We start from the raw sequence: 24,780 nt of genomic DNA, 5'->3' as shown, positions 1-24,780 counted from the left end.
TGGAGCTGCAGCTGTTCTCTGGTGGTCAGGACTGCAAACGGTAGAGCAGCCACCTCCGCTAACAACTCTACCACTATGGAGAGAGGAGTTTTCACCATTACAACATAGTAGCCTGCATGCAGAGAGACAGACAGACAGCTGTATGGCCACAGAGGAAGACAGAAAGAGGAGAGAGAACAAGAGTGACAAGAGCTTCTTATGAAGACTACAACTTATCAAGTTCTAAAACACATCTATTAACATGTTTAAATGTTACTGAATGTGGTTCATGTTTCATCCATACTGGTGTGTGCAGGCAGAAGGAAGGCTACCCTACTATGTTTCATCCATACTGGTGTGTGCAGGCAGAAGGAAGGCTACCCTACTATGTTTCATCCATACTGGTGTGTGCAGGCAGAAGGAAGGCTACCCTACTATGTTTCATCTATCCTACCAGACAGGCTGACTGGCAGACATACAAACAGAAAACTAGCCTACCTTGTTTGAATGAGGCCTGGGCCTGTTTGAGGGTCTGATTCCAAACTACTTCAGATAGTCCTGCTGGGGATTGGGTTCAGTAGTGCCTATTTATTAGGATCCCCAATTAGCTGTTGCCAAGGCAGTGGCTACTCTTCCTGGGGTCCAAACAGGAAGCAACAAATAAAAACCATAATGTACATTACATAGCACAGGTAGTCTGGAGTTTAGAGCGTTGGGCCAGTAAATGAAAAGAGACTTCACACCCTCCTTGTCTTTAGGTCTGTTGTCCTCCATCTGTCTCTCTTCAGAAGACTTCAGACCCTCCTTGTCTTTAGGTCCATTGTCCTCCACCTGTCTCTCTTCAGAAGACTTCAGACCCTCCTTGTCTTTAGGTCCATTGTCCTCTACCTGTCTCTCCTCAGGAGACCTTAGCTAAGTAGAAATTGTTTATAATCTGTGGCTAAGCATAGCTCCCTGGACCTCTCTTGCACTGACTCTATGCAAAAACACTGGGCTCTACCTACACATAAACCCCAACGCACACATACTACACATGCCCACACATAACACATGCATACTGATGCCACACACACACACTTTCACACTCACTGCTGCTACTGTTTAGTCATTTAGCAGACACTCTTATCCAGAGCAACTTATAGTAGTGAATGCATACAGTTAATAATTTTTTTCCCATACTGGTCCCCCGTGGGAATTGAACCCACAAACCTGGCATTGCAAACACCATGCTCTACCAACTGAGCCACACGGCACATGCCCAGAGAACACGTCCTGGTAATCCGTCTGGCCCCGCAGCCTTGTGTATGTTGACCTGTTAGAAGGTCTTACTCACGTCGGCTACGGAGAGCGTGATCACACAGTCGTCCGGAACAGCTGATGCTCTCATGCATGCCTCAGTGTTGCTTGCCTTGAAGTGATTTAGCTCGTCTGGTAGGCTCGTGTCACTGGGCAGCTCACGGCTGTGCTTCCCTTTGTAGTCTGTAATAGTTTGCAAGCCCTGCCACATAAGACGAGCGTCGGAGCCAGTGTAGTAGGATTCGATCTTAGTCCTGTATTGACGCTTTGCTGTGGACACCAAGGAACTTGAAGCTCTCAATCTGCTCCACTACAGCCCCGTCGATGAGAATGGGGGCGTGCTCGGTCCTCCTTTTCCTGTAGTTTTTGCTTGTAAGCAGGAATCAGCAGGATAGAGTTGTGGTCAGATTTACCAAATTGGGTTCGAGGGAGAGCTTTGTACAGTCTCTGTGTGGAGAAAGGTGATCAAGAATTATTTTCTCTCTAGTTGCACATTTAACATGTTGATGGAAATTTGTTAGAACTGATTTAAGTTTCCCTGCATTAAAGTCTCCGGCCACTAGGGGCGCCGCCTCTGGGTGAGTGGTTTCCTGTTTGGTTATTTCCTTATACAGCTGACTGAGTGTGGTCTTAGTGCCAGAATCTGTCTGTGGTGGTAAATAAACAGCCACAAAAAGTATAGCTGATAACTCTCTACTCTATACTATTTTACAGTATCTTAGTCACTTAATAATGTTTACATATCTGGCATTACTCATCTCATATGTATATACTGAATTCTATACTATTGTATCTTAGTCACTTAATGTTTACATATCTGGCATTACTCATCTCGTATGTATATACTGTTTTCTATACTATTCTACTGTATCTTAGTCCGTTCCACTCTGACATCGCTCGTCCATATGGATATAGTCTTAATTCATTCTTACTTAGATTTGTGTGTATTGGGTAGTTGTTGTGTAATTTGTTAGATATTACTTGTTAGATATTACTGCACTGTTGGAGCTAGAAGCACAAGCATTTCGCTACACCCGCAATAACATCTGCTAATCACGTGTATGTGACCAATAAAATTTGTTTTGATATGCATTGAACAACATATAGTCCCCCCACAAAATCTAAAGGAAGTTTGTTAAGAAATTTCTGTCCTACAGTACCCGTCAAAGGTTTGGACACACTGACTCAATCAAGAGTTTCTTTATTTTTACAATTTTCTACATTGTAGAATATTAGTGAAGACATCAAAACTATGAAAGAACACACATGTAATCATGTAGTAACCAATAAAGTGTTAAACAAATCAAATATATTTTAGATTTGAGATTCTTCAAAGTAGCCACCCTTTGCCTTGATGATAGCTTTGCACACTCTTGGCATTCTCTCAACCAACTTCACCAAGAATGCTTTTCCAACAGTCTTGAAGGAGTTTGCACAAATGCTGAGCACTGCTGTTCCTTCACTCTGCGGTCCAACTCATCCCAAACCATTGCAACTGGGTTGAGTTCGGGGGATTGTGGAGGCCAGGTAATCTGATGCAGCACTCCATCACTCTCCTTCTTGGTCAAATAGCCCTTACACAGCCTGGAAGTGAGTTGGGTCATTGTCCTGTTGAAAAAACAAAGGATAGTCCCTCTAAGCACAAACCAGATCGGATGGCGTATCACTGCAGAATGCTGTGGTAGCCATGCTGGTTAAGTGTGCCTTGAATTCTAAATAAATCATATATACAGTGCATTCAGAAAGTATTCAGACCCCTTAACATTTTTCACATTTTGTTAAGTTACAGCCTTATTCTAAAATGGATTAAATTGTTATTTTTACTCATCAATCTATACACAATACCCCATAATGACAAAGCAAAATGACTCTCAGGCCATGAGAAACAAGATACTCTGGTCTGATGATACCAATATTCAACTCTTTGGCTGAATTCCAAGCGTCACATCTGGAATAAATATTTTCAGAAGCCTTTGACTCTCCTCCTCAACTGCCACCTTAAGTCTACACAGAATAGCCATTGTTTAGGCAGCACACAAAAACATTATTGATCAGCAAGAGCAGAGCATGCCAGGCTCAGACTTGGAATATTAATTGCGGTGTGTAATGATGCCTAGCTTTATTTACACCATCCATCTTAGAAATATAACTTTGCTCTCTGCTTATCCGAGCATACACTTTGTAGTCTATTGCCTATAGGCTATGGATCATTTGATTGAGACCACACTACATAGCCTATAGGCACACTTGATATTGCACGCCCAGCAGAGATTCAGAGATGAGGGGCAGCATCGGGCACACATCGATATATAGCCTAATAAACATCTAAGTCTAAAACAGTGAGAAATATAGACATTTCATAAATTACATGACCCTCCCGTGGAATAGATTAAATAAATAGTAAACCCTCCAATTGACAGAAACTGAAAAAGCATGACCTCCCCATTTTCCTCCAGGTAACAGTTCAGTAAATGTAGATCCATCCCTTACAATAGCACAGGTGGAGATCGAATTTCAATATTAAAACAATGTTGCAAATGTCGGAGAGACAGACAGCAACGATTATACAAAATTCCGCTGTTGAAAAGCAATTACTAGTCAAAGAAATGGGAGATAATGTCTAGATGCTTTTTTACAGTGGAAATTAAGTGTATAACTTGTCTAGGTGGGCTGATAAAACAGTGAATTGCGCAGAGTAAATAGGCATTTCAACTCAGATTTAGCAGGTGGTAATTTGTGGAATAGACACCGATTTGGAGGTTTATTTTTCATAAACGACCGTATCATATTCTTTGAAACTACAACATTTAGCAATATAGCTTATCAATATGGTTTTAGTACTTTAGGACATTCATACATCATCTTTGTTATGGTTCACTTGTTGACGGTAACTAGTCACACTTCCGTGTGTGATGTTTGTGATACATTTCATTGGTCGACAACTTGTGACAACATCCATGATCCGAGACGGCTAACCAATCGACAGTTTCTAAAATCTCACGTGTGTGGCTTCGGCACATAATGTTGGCTGTTTGATTGGCTATTGTTATCACAAGGGTCCGCCTACTTTTAACCCCTTATTTCCGAGCCACAAATGGAGATGCCGAAGTGATCTTCTGTTTCCACCTGATTGGAGTAGGAATAAGGTAGCTGGCTGGAACCTGTGGGAATATCTCTCTTATTGCTGCCAGATCTTTCATTCTGCGTCCCATTGGAAATCGAGGAACTTGGCTTCTCCATTCAGCTTCAGCTAGCATCTTCATCTCTACCTCCGCAGTAAGTTGGCTAACGTTACACAGAGAAATTATACAAAACTAAATTACTCAAGACAGCTTTTACTGTCGGAGAACTAATGTTGGAGACGGAATTATGATGACTGTGTTCGCGCGTCGTTTAGCGGTTAAAATGGATGTGCCAGTAAAGCCGAGTGGACACTAAGAGCCGGTCCGGTATGGCGGCCCGGTATGGCGGCCCCAGCAGAAAATAAAATGTTGGAGTACGCGATTCCGGTAAAGCATGAGCCTATCACAATTAATACAACATGATACAACAAAAATATATAGGCTATTACACCATTATTTAACAACTGCATGTCAGCCGCATGAAACACTGGACACCGGGTGGTATAAACCCAACTTTGCGTTGTGGTTTGAGGAGAAAGCGTACATTTTGTCAAGGCTTGGACAACAGTGGATGCATCAATTCATTCAAGTGTAAGTAGGCCTAATGTTACAATACAAGTAGGTGTTTTGTAACATGTTTTTTTCCCCATTCATCAAATTAGGGGTGCATAGTGCACTGTTGGTTTGGATCCAGAAATGATGTGAGTGGACTAACGTGCACGGGTAGTCTAAAGGAGCTGCTTTATTTAGTGGTTGTTTGGTTGTGTTTATGCCACATTAAAAGACTTTATGGAAAGCCTTATGCAAAATCAAATGCCAAAAATAGTCTATACATGCATAAATAAATAAAATCATTCAAAATTGGCTACTACACCAGAAAGTAAATACCAAAATAGATGATTATTGAGTTGGGACTGTCAGTGAAAAGCAGAGAGACACAGCCTAGCATATTGCAATATTTAAAAATACAATGGCGGAAAAACTGTTAGGAAAGAGATTATGAAAAGACTCCAATCTGTCTTTAAGTGATCAAATTTCTTAGCTTAATTGAGCGAACTAGTAGCCTATGGTATTGGCACCAGCGGAGAACATTGGCCATATCCCCAGTAGGTGAGGTGTGCATATTCACGGTCTTCATCATTGGGTCAGTGCCATTTTTTGTTTGTTCCAGGTTAGATGGAAGTCATTTTCTATTTGTGTCTCCCTTTCTCATAGGCCTATTATATGGATCAGACAACGTCGTTTTTATTGATCTGCTTGGCAGTGTCAGCCGAGTAGGGTACCCTGTAATTTCTGTAGTAAAAAAAAAATCTACTTTCACTATACGATCACAAGTCCTCAACTGGCAGCTTCATGAAATAGTACCCACAAAACACCAGTCTCAACTCAACAGTGAAGAGGTGACTCCGGGATGCTGGCCTTCTAGTTAGAGTTGCAAAGAAAAAGCCATCTCTCTGTCCAGTGTCTGTTCTTTTGCCCATCTTAATCTTTTATTTTTATTGGCCAGTCTGAGAGATGGGTTTTTCTTTGCAGCATCCCGGAGTCGCCTCTTCACTGTTGAAACTGGTGTGTGAACAATATGGTGGAAACTCTCTCCAGTTACACTTTCACCAATCCAGTGTTTTAAATGTAATGTAAGGCAGTGAATGAGTGCACGCTTCAGTAGAAGGATAGAGAATTGGAACACAGACTTAGCCTCTATGAAGGGGCAGCTGGTAACATGTCTCTCCCTGATTGGCAGATGGCGAAAAGCCCCGTCCGAGCCACTGGCGTCCCCCACCCCTATTGGCCGCGGGACCTGTCCATCCCAGGCTACGTGGTGAACGATAGGTCAATGCATGAGATCCTGTCCTTCCTCTTCTCTGTGTCGGGTCTCTTCCTGCTGTCCACCTGGGTCCTGACGGGCCGGAAGTGGGCCAGGGATGGCCGAGGTCAGGAGTTCGGGGTGGCCAGGCGGCTGGCTATCTGCTGGTTTGCTGTCTGTGGGTTCATCCACGGGGTCATTGAAGGATGGTTCTCTCTGTACTATGACGTCATCCCCTCAGACCAGAGCTTCCTGTCTCAGCTGTGTAAGTAGAACCTAGCGCTGGAACCCTATGGTAGAACCTCCATTCACTACTAGAACCTATAACCCTCCAGTAGAACCTCCATTCTCTTCTAGAACCCTCCTATTGCAAGAAAAAGGAAATGAGAACCCACAACAAGCAGAATGTAACAAACAGAACGTTGTCTTCTCTCATTGTCCGCAGGGAAGGAGTACTCCAAAGGAGACAGCCGATATGTCATGTAAGTTTTTTTTTACTGTCGTTTTCTTTTTTATACTGTACAAAAAATATAAATGCAACATGTAAAGTGTTGGTCTGTGTTAGCTGAGATAAAAGATCCTAGAAATTTTCCTATACGCACAAAATGTATTTCTCTCAAATTTTGTGCACACGTTTGTGGTGTGGCATATCAATAAGCTGATGAAACCGCATGATCGTTACACAGGTGCACCTTGTGCTGGGGACAATGAAAGGCTACTCTAAATTGTGCAGTTTTGTCACACAACACAATGCCACAAGTTGAGGGAGCATGCAATTGTCATGCTGACTGCAGGAATGTCCACCAGAGCTGTTGCCAGAATGTAATGTTCATTTCTCTACCGTAAGCCAACGTTTATTTTAGAGAATTTGTCAGTATGTCCAACTGGCCTCACAACTGCAGACCATGTATAACCACGCCAGCCCAGGATCTCCACATCCAGCTTCTTCACCTGTCAGAAACCGTCTCAGGGAAGCTCAACTGCATGCTTGTCGTCTTGACCTGATCGCAGTTTGGGGTCGTTACAGACTCCAGTGGGCAAATGCTCACCTTCGATGGCCACTGGCACACTGGAGAAGTGTACTCTAGATGGATTAATCCCGGTTTCAACTGTACATGGCAGACGGCGTATGGTGTCGTGTGGGCGAGCAGTTTGCTGATGTCAACGTTGTGAACAGAGTGCCCCATGGTGGAGTTATGGTGTGGGCCCCATGGTGGGGTTATGGTGTGGGCCCCATGGTGGGGTTATGGTGTGGGCCCCATGGTGGGGTTATGGTGTGGGCCCCATGGTGGGGTTATGGTGTGGGCCCCATGGTGGGGTTATGGTGTGGGCCCCATGGTGGAGTTATGGTGTGGGCCCCATGGTGGAGTTATGGTGTGGGCCCCATGGTGGAGTTATGGTGTGGGCCCCATGGTGGAGTTATGGTGTGGGCAGGCATAAGCTACGGACAACGAACGCAATAGCATTTTATCAATGGCAATTTGATAATGCCAAATTCTGAAGCCCATTGTCGTACCATTCATCTGCCGCCATCACCTCATGTTTCAGCATGATAATGGCCATTGAGCATGTTTGGGATGCTCTGGATCGACGTGTACAACAGTGTGCTTCAGTTCCCTCCAATATCCAGCAACTTCGCACAGCCTTTTGAAGAGGAGTGGCACAGTCTAGAATCAACAGCCTGATCACATCTACAGGGTTGCAGGAGTGATTGCAGGGTACAGTGAAAATCTTAGGCTCCGAGCTCTAACATACAGGAAATAAAATTATGAAAATGGTTATATAAAAACTATAATATAGCACTGTGTACATGATATGGTCCCGTGTGGCTCAGTTGGTAGAGCATGGTGTTTGCAACGCCAGGGTTGTGGGTTCGATTGCCACGGGGGACCAGTACGGAGAAAAATTTTTTAATGAAATGTATGCATTCACTACTGTAAGTCACTCTGGATAAGAGCGTCTGCTAAATGACTAAAATGTAAGTGTAACTGTAGCAGTGATGAATAAATAAATGTCAATTGGGGTTGAGGCAGAGTAAAGACAGGTGGAATGACCATGGGGAGCGGCGTGACCATTGAGTGGGGGAATGACCATGGGGATGGCACCAGAGAAGATGGCTGCCATTTAATGGGCTCTTAACCAACCGTGCTATTTTGTTTTTTTGCATTTTATGGAACTTATTTTCTACATACTGTTGCTGCTACTGTCTAATGTACGAAAATAGCTTCTGGACTAGAGGTCGACCAATTCTGATTTTAACGCCGATACCGATAAAATCAGACACATTTTTATTAATTTTTTTTAAAATAATGACAATTACAACAATACTGAATGAACACTTTATTTTTAACTTCATATAATTCATCAATAAAATCAATTTAGTCATGTTCATTGGTTTAAATAATGCAAAAACAAGTGTTGGAGAAGAAAGTAAAAGCTAACGATTATTGGAGGACCAAAAAAAGGCGATACCGATTAAATCGGCATATATATATATATAAGTGTTCATTCAGTATTGTTGTAATTGTCAATATATATATATAATAATAATGACAATTACAACAATACTGAATGAACACTTATTTTAACTTAATACATCAATAAAATCAATTTAGCGTCAAATAAATAATGAAACATGTTCAATTTGGTTGAAATAATGCAAAAACAAAGTGTTGGAGAAGAAAGTAAAAGTGCAATATGTGCCATGTAAAAAAGCTAACGTTTAAGTGCCTTGCTCAGAACATGAGAACATATGAAAGCTGGTGGTTCCTTTTAACATGAGTCTTCAATATTCCCAGGTAAGAAGTTTTAGGTTATAGTTATTATAGGATTATTTCGCTCTATACCATTTGTATTTCATATACCTTTGACTATTGGATGTTCTTATAGGTACTATAGTATTGCCAGCCTAAACTTGGGAGTTGATAAGCTTTATGTCATAAACGGCACCAATGCTTGAAGCACAGCGACGAGCTGCTGGCAAATGCAGGTAAGTGCTATTTTGAATGAATGCTTACGAGCCTGCCGCTGCCTACTGTCGCTTAGTCAGACTGCTGTATCAAATCAGACTTAATTATAATAACACACGGAAATACGAGCCTTAGGTCATTAATATGGTCAAACGTTTATTCTTTCAGTGAAATACGGAACCGTTCTGTATTTTTTCTAACGGGTGGCATCCCTACGTCTAAATATTGCTGTTACATTGCACAACCTTCAATGTTATGTCATAATTACGTACAATTCTGGCAAATTAAATACGGTCTTTGTTAGGAAGAAATGGTCTTCGCACAGTTTGCAACGAGCCAGGTGACCCAAACTGCTGCGTATACCCTGACTCTGCTTACACAGAACGCAAGAGAAGTGATACAATTTCCCGAGTTAAAAGAAATTCATGTTAGCAGGCAATATTAACTAAATATGCAGGTTGAAAAAATATATACTTGTGTATTGATTTTAAGAATGGCATTGATGTTTATGGTTAGGTACACATTGGTGCAACGACAGTGGTTTTCTTTTCGCGAATGCGCTTGTTAAATCGTCACCCGTTTGGCGAAGTAGGCTGTGATTCGATAAATTAACAGGCACCGCATGGATTATATGCAAAGCAGGACAAGCTAGATAACTACACATGGTTGATGATATTACTAGTTCAACTAGTGATTGTTAAGATAACTTTAATGCTAGCTAGCAACTTACCTTGGCTCCTTGCTGCACTCGCGTAACAGGTAGTCAGCCTGCCACGCAGCCTCCTCGTGGAGTGCAATGTAATCGGCCGTAATTGGTGTCCAAAAATGCCGATTACCGATTTATGAACTTGAAATTGGCCATTCCGATTTTAATCGGTCGACCTCTATTCTGGACATCAGAACAGCGATTACTCACATTGAACTGGACAAAGAATTTCTCTTTAATGAGTCGAACTAGAGGGATTTACTCCAGACACCCGAACAGGCCCTCATTTCTCATTCGCAGGAGAAAGAGACGGGAAAGATATTGGGGTGCCTTGAGGTTCCGCCGACGAGTGGCTAATCTGCCCTTCCATCCATACTATTTTCCAACCCACAATCCCTTAAATAAATCGGACTATCTAAAACCACTTATATCCTACCAACAGGACATATCTTATGTTTCACCGAGTCATTGCTAAACGACGACATGATTGACATACAGCTGGTGGGTTATACAGTGAGGGGGAAAAAAGTATTTGATCCCCTCCTGATTTTGTACGTTTGCCCACTGACAAAGAAATGATCAGTCTATAATTTTAATGGTAGGTTTATTTGAACAGTGAGAGACAGAATAACAACAAAAAAATCCAGAAAAACGCATGTAAAAAATGTTAGAAATTGATTAGCATTTTAATGAGGGAAAGAAGTATTTGACCCCTCTGCAAAACATGATTTAGTACTTGGTGGCAAAACCCTTGTTGGCAATCACAGAGGTGAGACGTTTCTTGTAGATGGCCATCAGGTTTGCACACATCTCAGATCTTCTCCAAGTCATTAAGGTTTCGAGGCTGACGTTTGGCAACTTGAACCTTCAGCTCCCTCCACAGATTTTCTATGGGATTAAGGTCTGGAGACTGGCTAGGCCACTCCAGGACCTTAATGTGCTTCTTCTTGAGCCACTCCTTTGTTGCCTTGGCCATGTGTTTTGGGTCATTTTCATGCTGGAATACGCATCCACGACCCATTTGCAATGCCCTGGCTGAGAGGAGGTTCTCACCCAAGATTTGACGGTACATGGCCCCGTCCATCGTCCCTTTGATGTGGTGAAGTTGTCCTGTCCCCTTAGCAGAAAAACACCCCCAAAGCATAATGTTTCCACCTCCATGTTTGACGGTGGGGATGGTGTTCTTGGGGTCATAGGCAGCATTCCTCCTCCTCCAAACACGGCGAGTTGAGTTAATGCCAAAGAGCTACATTTTGGTCTCATCTGACCACAACACTTTCACCCAGTTGTCCTCTGAATCATTCAGATGTTCATTGGCAAACTTCAGATGGGCATGTATATGTGCTTTCTTGAGCAGGGGGACCTTGCGGGCGCTGCAGGATTTCAGTCCTTCACGGCGTAGTGTGTTACCAATTGTTTTCTTGGTGACTATGGTCCCAGCTACCTTGAGATCATTGACAAGATCCTCCCGTGTAGTTCTGGGCTGATTCCTCACCGTTCTCATGATCATTGCAACTCCACGAGGTGAGATCTTGCATGGAGCCCCAGGCCGAGGGAGATTGACAGTTCTTTTGTGTTTCTTCCATTTTCGAATAATCGCACCAACTGCTGTCACCTTCTCACCAAGCTGCTTGGCGATGGTCTTGTAGCCCACTCCAGCCTTGTGTAGGTCTACAATCTTGTCCCTGACATCCTTGGAGAGCTCTTTGGTCTTGGCCATGGTGGAGAGTTTGGAATCTGATTGATTGATTGATTGATTGCTTCTGTGAAAAGGTGTCTTTTATACAGGTAACAAACTGAGATTAGGAGCACTCCCTTTAAGAGTGTGCTCCTAAATTCAGCTCGTTACCTGTATAAAAGACACCTGGGAGACAAATCTTTCTGACAGAGGGGGTCAAATACTTATTTTCCTCATTTCTTGTCAGTGGGCATACGTACAAAATCAGCAGGGGATCAAATACTTTTTTCCCCCCTCACTGTACACTGCATCAGCAGGATGGAACAGCAGCCTCTGGTAAGACAAGGGGTGGCAGTCTATGTATATTACAGCTGGTGCACAATATCTAAGGAAGTCTCAAGGTTTTGCGTGCCTGAGGTAGTGTGATCTACAGCTTATCAGGAGATAAACTCTGTAGATAGAGTATCTGTATTTTTTGTGGCTGTCTACATACCACCACAGACCGATGTTGGTACTAAGACTGCACTCAATGAGCTATATACCGCCAAAAGCAAACAGGAAAACGCTCATCCAGAAGCGGCGCTTCTAGTTGCCGGTGACTTTAATGCAGGGAAACTTAAATCAGTTTTACTGAATTTCTATCAGCATGTTAAATGTGCAACCAGAGGGGGAAAAACCTCTAGGCCACCTTTATTCCACACACAGTGACACAAAACTCTCCCTCGCCCTCCATTTGACAAATCTGACCATAATTCTATCCTGATTCCTGCTTACAAGCAAAAATTAAAGCAGGAAGCACCAGTGACTGTCAATAAAAATAAAAAAATGGTCAGGTGAAGATTGATTTTTTTATTTTTTTTTATTTCACCTTTATTTAACCAGGCAGGAAAGTTGAGAACAAGTTCTCATTTACAACTGCGACCTGACCAAGATAAAGCAAAGCAGTACAACAAACAGAGTTACACATGGAATTAACAAACGTACAGTCAATAACACAATAGGGACAAAAAAATATATACTGCTAAAAAAAATAAAGGGAACACTTAAACAACACAATGTAACTCCAAGTCAATCACACTTCTGTGAAATCAAACTGTCCAGTTAGGAAGCAACACTGATTGACAATAAATTTCACATGCTGTTGTGCAAATGGAATAGACAACAGGTGGAAATTATAGGCAATTAGCAAGACACCCCCAATAAAGGAGTGGTTCTGCAGGTGGTAACCACAGACCACTTCTCAGTTCCTATGCTTCCTGGCTGATGTTTTGGTCACTTTTGAATGCTGGCGGTGCTTTCACTCTAGTGGTAACATGAGACAGTCTACAACCCACACAAGTGGCTCAGGTAGTGCAGCTCATCCAGGATGGCACATCAATGCGAGCTGTGGCAAGAAGGTTTGCTGTGTCTGTCAGCATAGTGTCCAGAGCATGGAGGCGCTACCAGGAGACAGGCCAGTACATTAGGAGACGTGGAGGAGGCCGTAGGAGGGCAACAACCCAGCAGCAGGACCGCTACCTCCGCCTTTGTGCAAGGAGGAGCACTGCCAGAGCCCTGCAAAATGACCTCCAGCAGGCCACAAATGTGCATGTGTCTGCTCAAACGGTCAGAAACAGACTCCATGAGGGTGGTATGAGGGCCCGACGTCCACAGGTGGGGGTTGTGCTTACAGCCCAACACCGTGCAGGACGTTTGGCATTTGCCAGAGAACACCAAGATTGGCAAATTTGCCACTGGCGCCCTGTGCTCTTCACAGATGAAAGCAGGTTCACACTGAGCACATGTGACAGACGTGACAGTCTGGAGACGCCGTGGAGAACGTTCTGCTGGCACCACACGGCCAGGTCTCTGACCTGCTCCCTATAGGCTGTCTCGTCGTTGTTATCCTGGCACCACACGGCCAGGTCTCTGACCTGCTCCCTATAGGCTGTCTCGTCGTTGATCAGGCCTACAACTGTTGTCATCGGCAAACTTGATGATGGTGTTGGAGTCGTGCCTGGCCATGCAGCCAGTGACTGATTTGGTTACTTCTCAATGCCATCGGAAGAATCCCGGAGCATATTCCAGTCTGTGCTAGCAAAACAGTCCTGTAGCTTAGCATCTGCTTCATCTGACCAGTTTCTTATAGACCGAGTCACTGGTGGTTTCTGCTTTCATTTTTGCTTGTAAGCAAGAATCCGGAGGATATAATTATGGTCAGATTTGCCAAATGGAGGGCGAGGGAGAGCTTTGTAGGTGTCTCTGTGTGTGGAGTAAAGGTGTTCTAGAGGTTTTTTTCTTTAGGTTGCACATTTAACATGCTGGTAGAAATTAGGTAAATCAGATTTTAAGTTTCCCTGCATTCAAGTCCTCGGCCACTAGGAGCGCCTCTGGATGAGTGTTTTCCTGTTTGCTTATGGCCGTATACAGCTCATTGAGTGCGGTCTTAGTGCCAACATCGGTCTGGTCTATAGTGGTGTGTGTATATATAGACGGCTCCGAAAAATATAGATGTAAACTCTCTTGGTAAATGGTGTAGTCTACAGCTTATCATGAGATACTCTACCAGGCGAGCAAAACCTCGAGACTTCCTTAGATATCGTGCACCAGCTTTTGTTTACAAATATACATAGGCCGCGGACCCTTGTCTTACCAAAGGCTGCTGTTCTATCCTGCCGAAAAAGCTTAACTCCCCAGCTGTAAGTTAATCATGTTGTCGTTCAGCCAAAACTCTGTGAAACATAAGATATTCGTTTTTAATGTCCCGTTGGTCTATTATTATTATCGATTTGATTGTACGTTGGCTAATAGGACCGATGGTAAAGGTAGATTACCCTCTCGGATGACGGTCCAGGTGCCTTATAAAGATCTGTCTTTTCCTCCTGCGAATGACGGGGATGAGGGCTGTTGTCTGGAGTAAATCCGTCCCGTTCGTTGAAGAAGAATACCTCCAGGGTGAGTAATCGCTGTCCTGTTGTCTAGAAGCTCTTTTCTGTCATAAGACACCGTGGCAGAAACATTATGTACAAAATAAGTTGCAAATAAACATGCACAATTGGTTACTGGATTGTAAAACGGCAGCCATCTCCTTCGTGGCCATTACTTATTTTTTCTGGTAGGTTCGTGTCACTGGGCAACTCGTGGCTGTGCTTCCCTTTTGTAGTCTAATCATTTGCAACCCCTGCCACAAGTATGCATTTCACTAACGTCTACACCTGTTGTATTCGGTGCATGTGACAAATAACACCATAGGGGGAGCAACATGACCATTGAGGAGGTGTGGGGACCAAGTGATATAAAAACATTATTAAAAAAATAATAATCATATACAGTGCCTTCAGAAACTATTCAGACCCCTTGACTTTTTCACATTTTGTTACATCCTTATTCTAAAATGGATTCAATTAAATGTTTTCTTCATCAATCTACACACAATATCCCATAATGACAGTGAAAAACCTGGTTTTCTAATCTTTTTTTCTGTGCTAATTTATTCAAAATAAAGTGATACTTATTTAAATAAGTATTCAGACCCTTTGCTGTGAGATTTGAAATTGAGCTCAGGTGCATCCTGTTTCCATAGATCACCCTTGATGTTTCTACTACTTTATTGGAGTCCACCTGTGTTCAATTCATTGGACACATGATTTAGAAAGGCACACACCTGTCTATATAAGGTCCCAATCGGGGGAGAAGGGCCTTTGTCAGGGATGTGACCAAGAACCCGATGGTCACTCTGACAGAGCTCCAGACTTCCTCGGTGGAGATGAGAACCTTCCAGAAGGACAACCATCGCTGCAGCACTCCACCTTTTATTGAGGAGTGGCCAGACAGAAGCCAGTCCTCAGTAAAAGGCACATGACAGCCCGCTTGGAGTTTGCCAAAAGGCACCTACATTTAAAAAAATATATATATTATTTAACTAGGCAAGTCAGTTAAGAACAAATTCTTATTTACAATGACGGCCTACACCGGCCAAACCCGGAAGTCGCTGGGCGAATTCTGCGCCGCCCTATGGGACTCCCAATCACGGCCGGTTGTGATACAGCCTGGATCCGAACCAGGGTGTCTGTAGTGACGCCTCAAGCACAGAGACAGTGCCCTCCTAGTGATTGGAGAGTGTCGAGGAGGTGATTGGGAGAGTGTCGAGGAGGTGATCTTTGCCTCTCAAAGCACTGACCCCTACTTTTTATTAAGGTACAGTGTCTGACCAACAGATGCATATCTCTATTCCCAAAATCCATAGATTAGGGCCTAATGAATCTTTCAGTTGACTGATTTCCTCATTAACTGTGACTCAGTAAAATCTTTGAAATTGTTACATTGTGTTTTTTTTTTTATATATTTTTGTTTAGTATACTAACGGTTTTATTTTTGTTTAGTATACTGTTTTATTTTTATTTAGTATACTAACTGTAGTCTGAGAACAATTCAATCAACTGCTGAGTGTTCTCTCCTCCTTTCCTCTATCGCTCTCCTCCTCTCTCTCTCTCTCCCTCTCTCCTCCTCCCTCTCTCCTCCTCTCTCTCCGTGTAGAGCTGATAACTTCACGGTGTGTATGGAGACAGTAACAGCCTGGTTCTGGGGTCCATTGAGTGTGTGGACGGTGTTTGCCTTCCTGGCCAACAAACCATGCCGCTTTGTCCTGCAACTCATTGTCTCTCTTGGTAGGTAAACTGATACAGTACCTGGGGGGGTGACCCTATGAGCTGATTACCTGGGGGGGGGGGGGGGTGGAAACCCTATGAGCTGATTACCTGGGGGGGAAACCCTATGAGCTGATTACCTGGGGGGGACCCTATGAGCTGATTACCTGGGGGGGTGGAAACCCTATGAGCTGATTACCTGGGGGGGGAAACCCAATGAGCTGATTACCTGGGGGGGGGGGGGGGGGGGGGGGGGGGGGGAGTGGAAACCCTATGAGCTGATTACCTGGGGGGGGTAGAAACCCTATGAGCTGATTACCTGGGGGGGTGGAAACCCTATGAGCTGATTACCTGGGGGGGTGGAAACCCTATGAGCTGATTACCTGGGGGGGTGGAAACCCTATGAGCTGATTACCTGGGGGGGAAACCCTATGAGCTGATTACCTGGGGGGGTGGAAACCCTATGAGCTGATTACCTGGGGGGGTGGAAACCCTATGAGCTGATTACCGGGGGGGAAACCCTATGAGCTGATTACCTGGGGGGGAAACCCTATGAGCTGATTACCTGGGGGGGAAACCCTATAAGCTGATTACCTGGGGGGGAACCCTATGAGCTGATTATCTGGGGGGGGGGGGACCCTATGAGCTGATTACCTGGGGGGGACCCTATGAGCTGATTACCTGGGGGGGGGGGAACCCTATGAGCTGATTACCTGGGGGGGACCCAATGAGCTGATTTACCTGGGGGGGACCCTATGAGCTGATTTACCTGGGGGGGAACCCTATGAGCTGATTATCTGGGGGGGGAACCCTATGAGCTGATTACCTGGGGGGGGGTAGAAACCCTATGAGCTGATTACATGGGGGGGGTGGAAACCCTATGAGCTGATTACCTGGGGGGGGGAGGGTGGAAACCCTATGAGCTGATTACCTGGGGGGGAGGGTGGAAACCCTATGAGCTGATTACCTGGGGGGGGGTAGAAACCCTATGAGCTGATTACCTGGGGGGGTGGAAACCCTATGAGCTGATTACCTGGGGGGGGTGGAAACCCTATGAGCTGATTACCTGGGGGGGGGGGGGGGGGTGGAAACCCTATGAGCTGATTACCGGGGGTGGAAACCCTATGAGCTGATTACCTGGGGGGGGAACCCTATGAGCTGATTACCTGGGGGGGGACCCTATGAGCTGATTACCTGGGGGGGAAACCCTATGAGCTGATTACCTGGGGGGGAAACCCTATGAGCTGATTACCTGGGGGGCGGGGGGGGGTGGAAACCCTATGAGCTGATTACCTGGGGGGGGGGGGGGGTGGAAACCCTATGAGCTGATTACCTGGGGGGGAACCCTATGAGCTGATTACCTGGGGGGGAACCATATGAGCTGATTACCTGGGGGGGGGGAACCATATGAGCTGATTTACCTGGGGGGGGAACCCTATGAGCTGATTACCTGGGGGGGAACCCTATGAGCTGATTACCTGGGGGGGACCCTATGAGCTGATTACCTTGGGGGAAAACCCTATGAGCTGATTACCTGGGGGGGGGGGTGGAAACCCTATGAGCTGATTAGCTGGGGGGGTGGAAACCCTATGAGCTGATTACCTGGGGGGGGGGTGGAAACCCTATGAGCTGATTACCTGGGGGGGTGGAAACCCTATGAGCTGATTACCTGGGGGGGTGGAAACCCTATGAGCTGATTACCTGGGGGGGGAACCCTATGAGCTGATTACATGGGGGGGTGGAAACCCTATGAGCTGATTACCTGGTGGGGGGGGGGGGGGGTGGAAACCCTATGAGCTGATTACCTGGGGGGGTGGAAACCCTATGAGCTGATTACCTGGGGGGGTGGAAACCCTATGAGCTGATTACCTGGGGGGGGAACCCTATGAGCTGATTACCTGGGGGGGTAGAAACCCTATGAGCTGATTACATGGGGGGGTGGAAACCCTATGAGCTGATTACCTGGTGGGGGGGGGGGGGGTGGAAACCCTATGAGCTGATTACCTGGGGGGGAGGGTGGAAACCCTATGAGCTGATTACCTGGGGGGGAGGGTGGAAACCCTATGAGCTGATTACCTGGGGGGGGGGGTGGAAACCCTATGAGCTGATTACCTGGGGGGGGGGGGTGGAAACCCTATGAGCTGATTACCTGGGGGGGGGGGGAGGGTGGAAACCCTATGAGCTGATTACCTGGGGGGGAAACCCTATGAGCTGATTACCTGGGGGGGGGTAGAAACCCTATGAGCTGATTACCTGGGGGGTTGGAAACCCTATGAGCTGATTACCTGGGGGGGGGGGGGACCCTATGAGCTGATTACCTGGGGGGGAAACCCTATGAGCTGATTACCTGGGGGGCGGGGGGGGGGGGTGGAAACCCTATGAGCAGATTACCTGGGGGGTGGAAACCCTATGAGCTGATTACCTTGGGGGGGGGGGGGGAACCCTATGAGCTGATTACCTGGGGGGGGACCCAATGAGCTGATTTACCTGGGGGGGAACCCTATGAGCTGATTACCTGGGGGGGTAGAAACCCTATGAGCTGATTACATGGGGGGGTGGAAACCCTATGAGCTGATTACCTGGTGGGGGGGGGGGGTGGAAACCCTATGAGCTGATTACCTGGGGGGGAGGGTGGAAACCCTATGAGCTGATTACCTGGGGGGGAGGGTGGAAACCCTATGAGCTGATTACCTGGGGGGGGGGGGGGGTGGAAACCCTATGAGCTGATTACCTGGGGGGGGGGGGGGGGTGGAAACCCTATGAGCTGATTACCTGGGGGGGGGGGGGAGGGTGGAAACCCTATGAGCTGATTACCTGGGGGGGGGGAAACCCTATGAGCTGATTACCTGGGGGGGTAGAAACCCTATGAGCTGATTACCTGGGGGGTTAGAAACCCTATGAGCTGATTACCTGGGGGGTTGGAAACCCTATGAGCTGATTACCTGGGGTGGGGACCCTATGAGCTGATTACCTGGGGGGGAAACCCTATGAGCTGATTACCTGGGGGGCGGGGGGGGGGGGGGGGTGGAAACCCTATGAGCTGATTACCTGGGGGGGACCCTATGAGCTGATTACCTGGGGGGGGAAACCCAATGATCTGATTACCTGGGGGGGGGGGAACCCTATAAGCTGATTACCTGGGGGGGTAGAAACCCTATGAGCTGATTACCTGGGGGGTAGAAACCCTATGAGCTGATTACCTGGGGGGTGGAAACCCTATGAGCTGATTACCTGGGGGGGGGGGGGGGGGGGGAACCTATGAGCTGATTACCTGGGGGTAGAAACCCTATGAGCTGATTACCTGGGGGGTGGAAACCCTATGAGCTGATTACCTGGGGGGGGGGGGGGGGGGGGGGGTGGAAACCCTATGAGCTGATTACCTGGGGAGGTAGAAACCCCATGAGCTGATTACCTGGGGGGGGGGGTGGAAACCCTATGAGCTGATTACCTGGGGGGGGACCCTATGAGCTGATTACCTGGGGGGGGGAACCCTATGAGCTGATTACCTGGGGGGGGGGGGGGGGGGAAACCCTATGAGCTGATTACCTGGGGAGGTAGAAACCCCATGAGCTGATTACCTGGGGGGGGTAGAAACCCCATGAGCTGATTACCTGGGGGGTGGAAACCCTATGAGCTGATTACCTGGGGGGGGGGAAACCCTATGAGCTGATTACCTGGGGGGGGGGAAACCCTATGAGCTGATTACCTGGGGGGGGGGAACCTATGAGCTGATTACCTGGGGGGGGGGGTGGGGGTGGAAACCCTATGAGCTGATTACCTGGGGGGGTAGAAACCCTATGAGCTGATTACCTGGGGGGGGGGGGTAGAAACCCCATGAGCTGATTACCTGGGGGGGGTAGAAACCCCATGAGCTGATTCTGATCTGTGTGTTTTTAAGACATTTTATTATCTAATTCCAGGTCAGCTGTATGGGGCGGTCCTGTATTTCTACACAGTTCTGTGTGCCTTAACCCCTGTCATCTGTCTCCAGGTCAGCTGTATGGGGCGGTCCTGTATTTCTACACAGTTCTGTGTGCCTTAACCCCTGTCATCTGTCTCCAGGTCAGCTGTATGGGGCGGTCCTGTATTTCTACACAGTTCTGTGTGCCTTAACCCCTGTCATCTGTCTCCAGGTCAGCTGTATGGGGCGGTCCTGTATTTCTACACAGTTCTGTGTGCCTTAACCCCTGTCATCTGATTCCAGGTCAGCTGTATGGGGCGGTCCTGTATTTCTACACAGTTCTGTGTGCCTTAACCCCTGTCATCTGTCTCCAGGTCAGCTGTATGGGGCGGTCCTGTATTTCTACACAGTTCTGTGTGCCTTAACCCCTGTCATCTGTCTCCAGGTCAGCTGTATGGGGCGGTCCTGTATTTCTACACAGTTCTGTGTGCCTTAACCCCTGTCATCTGTCTCCAGGTCAGCTGTATGGGGCGGTCCTGTATTTCTACACAGTTCTGTGTGCCTTAACCCCTGTCATCTGTCTCCAGGTCAGCTGTATGGGGCGGTCCTGTATTTCTACACAGTTCTGTGTGCCTTAACCCCTGTCATCTGTCTCCAGGTCAGCTGTATGGGGCGGTCCTGTATTTCTACACTGAGCACCGTGATGGTTACAGCCACAGTCAGATGGGTCATCCTCTGTACTTTTGGTTCTATTTTGTCTTCATGAACATCCTCTGGATCATCATTCCTCTGGTCCTCATACTGGATGCATGGAGACACCTGCAGCAGGCCCAGACACACACTGACCTGGCCCAGAAGGAGAAGACCAACTGATGAGCAGGGGTGGGTGGGAGAGCGGGAGGTATTAAAAAAAGGATATCAAAATAGCTAGACGGAGAAAGGCAGATACTTTTAGCTGTTGAACAGAACTCTGATTAATAATATGAATGTTTGAACTGACCGAACAAAATCATGTTGATAGATACTGTCATGTATGTGTGGATTGTATAGAATATTTTTCATAATTTGGTGGCATTATGCAATGTGAATTTTCCCTTTTTCTAAACTGATTAAACTCATGACGACATGTGGTCTTTGACTCTTATCTGTTGGTTTGTGAACAGTGCATTCAGAAAGTATTCAGACCCCTTCCCTTTTTCCACATTTAGTTTATGTTACAGCCTTATTCTAAAATGGATTAAATGTATTGTTTTACTCGTCAAATCGACATCATAATACCCCATAATGTATACATTCATAAAAACTGAAATACCTTATTCACATAAGTATTCAGACCCTTTGCTTGAAATTGAGCTCAGGTGCATCCTGTTTCCATTGATCATCCTTGATGTTTCAGGTGACTGACTATCTAGACACGTGTGACATAACCTCTAGATGGGCTGGGCTTCCTAACCCAGGATACCCCCGCTAGGTGGACTCACCACCTGTGATTGGCCGGTCTGCTTGGTCCGCTGCTGCCTCACTGTGCGGTAGCCTATTGCAAGGCGACTGGGCGCATTGACCAGATCCACACACTGGGAGAAGTCCCTGTCAGTACATTCCTGCAGCGGCTGTTGAACACAGTGTTTCAACAAAGGCTGCGACGCTCAGGCACCCACTTGGTTTCTAACTCTACTGGACCTGTAGGCTACAGCTGAACATTTTTAGGGCATTTAAGGTTCCAAAAGACTGACTCAGCATATTTTCATTTGTTTTTGTTAATTGTTTGATTCAGTGGTTAAAAATTTGTATTTTTGTACAAATGGTTGTAATTGCTGCCTACATGGGTTATGGCTCATTGTTTTTGATAACTGAGACTATGCAATCTCATCTTACCCCAAAGATACCGCTAAACCCTACTTTGACTGATGGTATAGCAGCTTTTATCTTTCAGAGGGATCTGATTGTGTTACCATTTGACTCCTACTGTGACATGCTTATAAAACTCTCATCCAAAGGGTTTGGTCTGGCTAAAAACGGTGTTTGTTGTATCAGATGACTGTAGTTTGGATTTTTTTATGTCATCTAAGTGCAGAGCAATTTTAAGAAGTAACAAATCAATGTGTTTTATTATTCTTCTGTTTTCGGTGTCAGGAAACATTCACCCAAACCCAGGCCCATTGGCTATGGATCAGGAAACATTCACCCAAACCCAGGCCCATTGGCTATGGATCAGGAAACAGTCACCCAGGCCCATTGGCTATGGATCAGGAAACATTCACCCAAACCCAGGCCCATTGGCTATGGATCAGGAAACATTCACCCAAACCCAGGCCCATTGGCTATGGATGAACTTCTGACTCCAAATTATTTTAAAACTTGATCAGGGTTGGGAATGATGCATATTAATGTGAGAGTCAGAACATGAACATGATAAAAGTCTGGGTTCACACTGCTGACCCAGATGTCTTAGTTCTGTCTGAGACCTGGCTAAAGAGATCTGTTCTAAATCAGTCTATAGGCTTGGATGGTTATAATGTTTATCGATGTGACCGACGAAGTAAATCAAATCAAATTTATTTATATAGCCCTTCGTACATCAGCTGAAATCTCAAAGTGCTGTACAGAAACCCAGCCTAAAACCCCAAACAGCAAGCAATGCATGTGAAAGAAGCACGGTGGCTGGGAAAAACTCCCTAGGAAAAACTCCTGAGAAAGGCCAAAAACCTAGGAAGAAACCTAGAGAGGAACCAGGCTATGAGGGGTGGCCAGTCCTCTTCTGGCTGTGCCGGGTGGATATTATAACAGAACATGGTCAAGATGTTAAAATGTTCGTAAATGACCAGCATGGTCAAATAATAATAATCATAGTAATTGTCGAGGGTGCAACAAGCACGTCCGGTGAACAGGTCAGGGTTCCGTAGCCGCAGGCAGAACAGTTGAAACTGGAGCAGCAGCATGGCCAGGTGGACTGGGGACAGCAAGGAGTCATCATGCCAGGTAGTCCTAGGGCTCAGGTCCTCCGAGAGAAAGAAAGAAAGAAAGAAAGAGAGAATTAGAGAGAGCATATTTACATTCACACAGGACACCGGATAAGACAAGAGAATACTCTTCAAAAAGTAAGGGTGGAGGTATATCCATCCATCCAAATGAAAGACAGATATGTGGTTCCTGAACTAAGGTCTTGATCTTAACCAAAACAGGTGGAGTTTTTAGCATTGAAACTGCAGTTATTGAAAGCTGTGAATTTAGACTTAATAGGATGTTATAGACCTCCATCTGCAGAAGTAGAATACCTGGATTCTCTAGCTGAACTGACACGTGGAAAATTGACATGGTCGTAATTTAACATTTTTTTATTTAATTAGGCAAGTCAGTTAAGAACAAATTCTTATTTACAATGACGGCCTACACCTTATGGGCGATTTAAACTGGGATTGGTAATCTCAAAACTCTGAGGCCATAAGAGGACTGTGCAATACAATGAATTTTACTCAAATTATAAGTGCAGTCACAAGACTCAATCCAAAAGACATCTAAGTCAACACTTATTGATGTTATTCTAACTAACAATCTGCATAAATACTCCGCTGTTTGTGTTAAGTAATTAAAGTGATCATTGTGCAGTTGCTTGCATTAGACACCAAAATCCCCAAAGTGGCCTCTCGGTTCATAGTGATAGGTTCTTATTTTTCAGAGTAAATAACTCAAGGACACTAGAGAAGTTTTAACCAAGTTTAATTCTTCCCGAAGTTTCTCTACAGCTGTAATTCAGACAACTAAACATTTCTCCAATCCTTACATCTTATGGTTCTACAGGAAGAGAGTAAAGAGGGTAACAGGATACCACAAACCTTTATTACTCCCTTAAGTGAATCTGTCCTGACCTCAACCCCTCTTCATCTAATCCACAGATTTCCATCTGTCTCCCCTGTATCAACACGGTGCTCTCCTCTTGTCCACCCAACACATTCCACAGCTATCTGTCTTTCTATAGAGACCCAGTCTCTTTCACTCCTTAATATATACTGCTCAAAAAAATAAAGGGAACACTTAAACAACACAATGTAACTCCAAGTCAATCACACTTCTGTGAAATCAAACTGTCCACTTAGGAAGCAACACTGATTGACAATAAATTTCACATGCTGTTGTGCAAATGGAATAGACAACAGTTGGACATTATAGGCAATAAGCAAGACACCCCCAATAAAGGAGTGGTTCTGCAGGTGGAGACCAGAGACCACTTCTCAGTTCCTATGCTTCCTGGCTGATGTTTTGGTCACTTTTGAATGCTGGCGGTGCTTTCACTCTAGTGGTAGCATGAGACGGAGTCTACAACCCACACAAGTGGCTCAGGTAGTGCAGCTCATCCAGGATGGCACATCAATGCGAGCTGTGGCAAGAAGGTTTGCTGTGTCTGTCAGCATAGTGTCCAGAGCATGGAGGCACTACCAGGAGACAGGCCAGTACATCAGGAGACGTGGAGGAGGGCAACAACCCAGCAGCAGGACCGCTACCTCCGCCTTTGTGCAAGGAGGAGCAGGAGGAGCACTGCCAGAGCCCTGCAAAATGACCTCCAGCAGGCCACAAATGTGCATGTGTCTGCTCAAACGGTCAGAAACACACTCCATGAGGGTGGTATGAGGGCCCGACGTCCACAGGTGGGGTTGTGCTTACAGCCCAACACCGTGCAGGACGTTTGGCATTTGCCAGAGAAC

At 45.7% G+C, this 24,780-nt stretch overlaps 1 protein-coding gene across 2 annotated transcripts; it reads left to right on the top strand.

Moving 5' to 3' along the window:
• Positions 1-4,355: 4,355 nt before the first annotated feature.
• On the top strand, positions 4,356-21,206 carry ebp (EBP cholestenol delta-isomerase). Of its 2 annotated transcripts, XM_029718219.1 has the most exons (6): positions 4,357-4,551; positions 6,139-6,466; positions 6,647-6,683; positions 16,070-16,200; positions 20,100-20,126; positions 20,766-21,206. In XM_029718219.1, exons 2-6 carry the CDS (start codon positions 6,139-6,141, stop codon positions 20,951-20,953), a joined length of 711 nt encoding a protein of 236 aa, XP_029574079.1. In that variant the 5' UTR covers positions 4,357-4,551; the 3' UTR covers positions 20,954-21,206. The 2 variants fall into 2 exon arrangements, with proteins under 2 accessions (XP_029574080.1, XP_029574079.1); XM_029718220.1 differs by lacking the exon at positions 20,100-20,126 and having other exon boundaries at positions 4,356-4,551; positions 20,739-21,206.
• The last annotated feature ends 3,574 nt before the right edge of the window (positions 21,207-24,780 follow it).

The sequence above is a fragment of the Salmo trutta genome, chromosome 28, assembly GCF_901001165.1.
Source record: "Salmo trutta chromosome 28, fSalTru1.1, whole genome shotgun sequence".
NCBI classification, from domain to species: domain Eukaryota; kingdom Metazoa; phylum Chordata; class Actinopteri; order Salmoniformes; family Salmonidae; genus Salmo; species Salmo trutta.
This window is presented reverse-complemented; position numbering and strand designations above follow the sequence as displayed.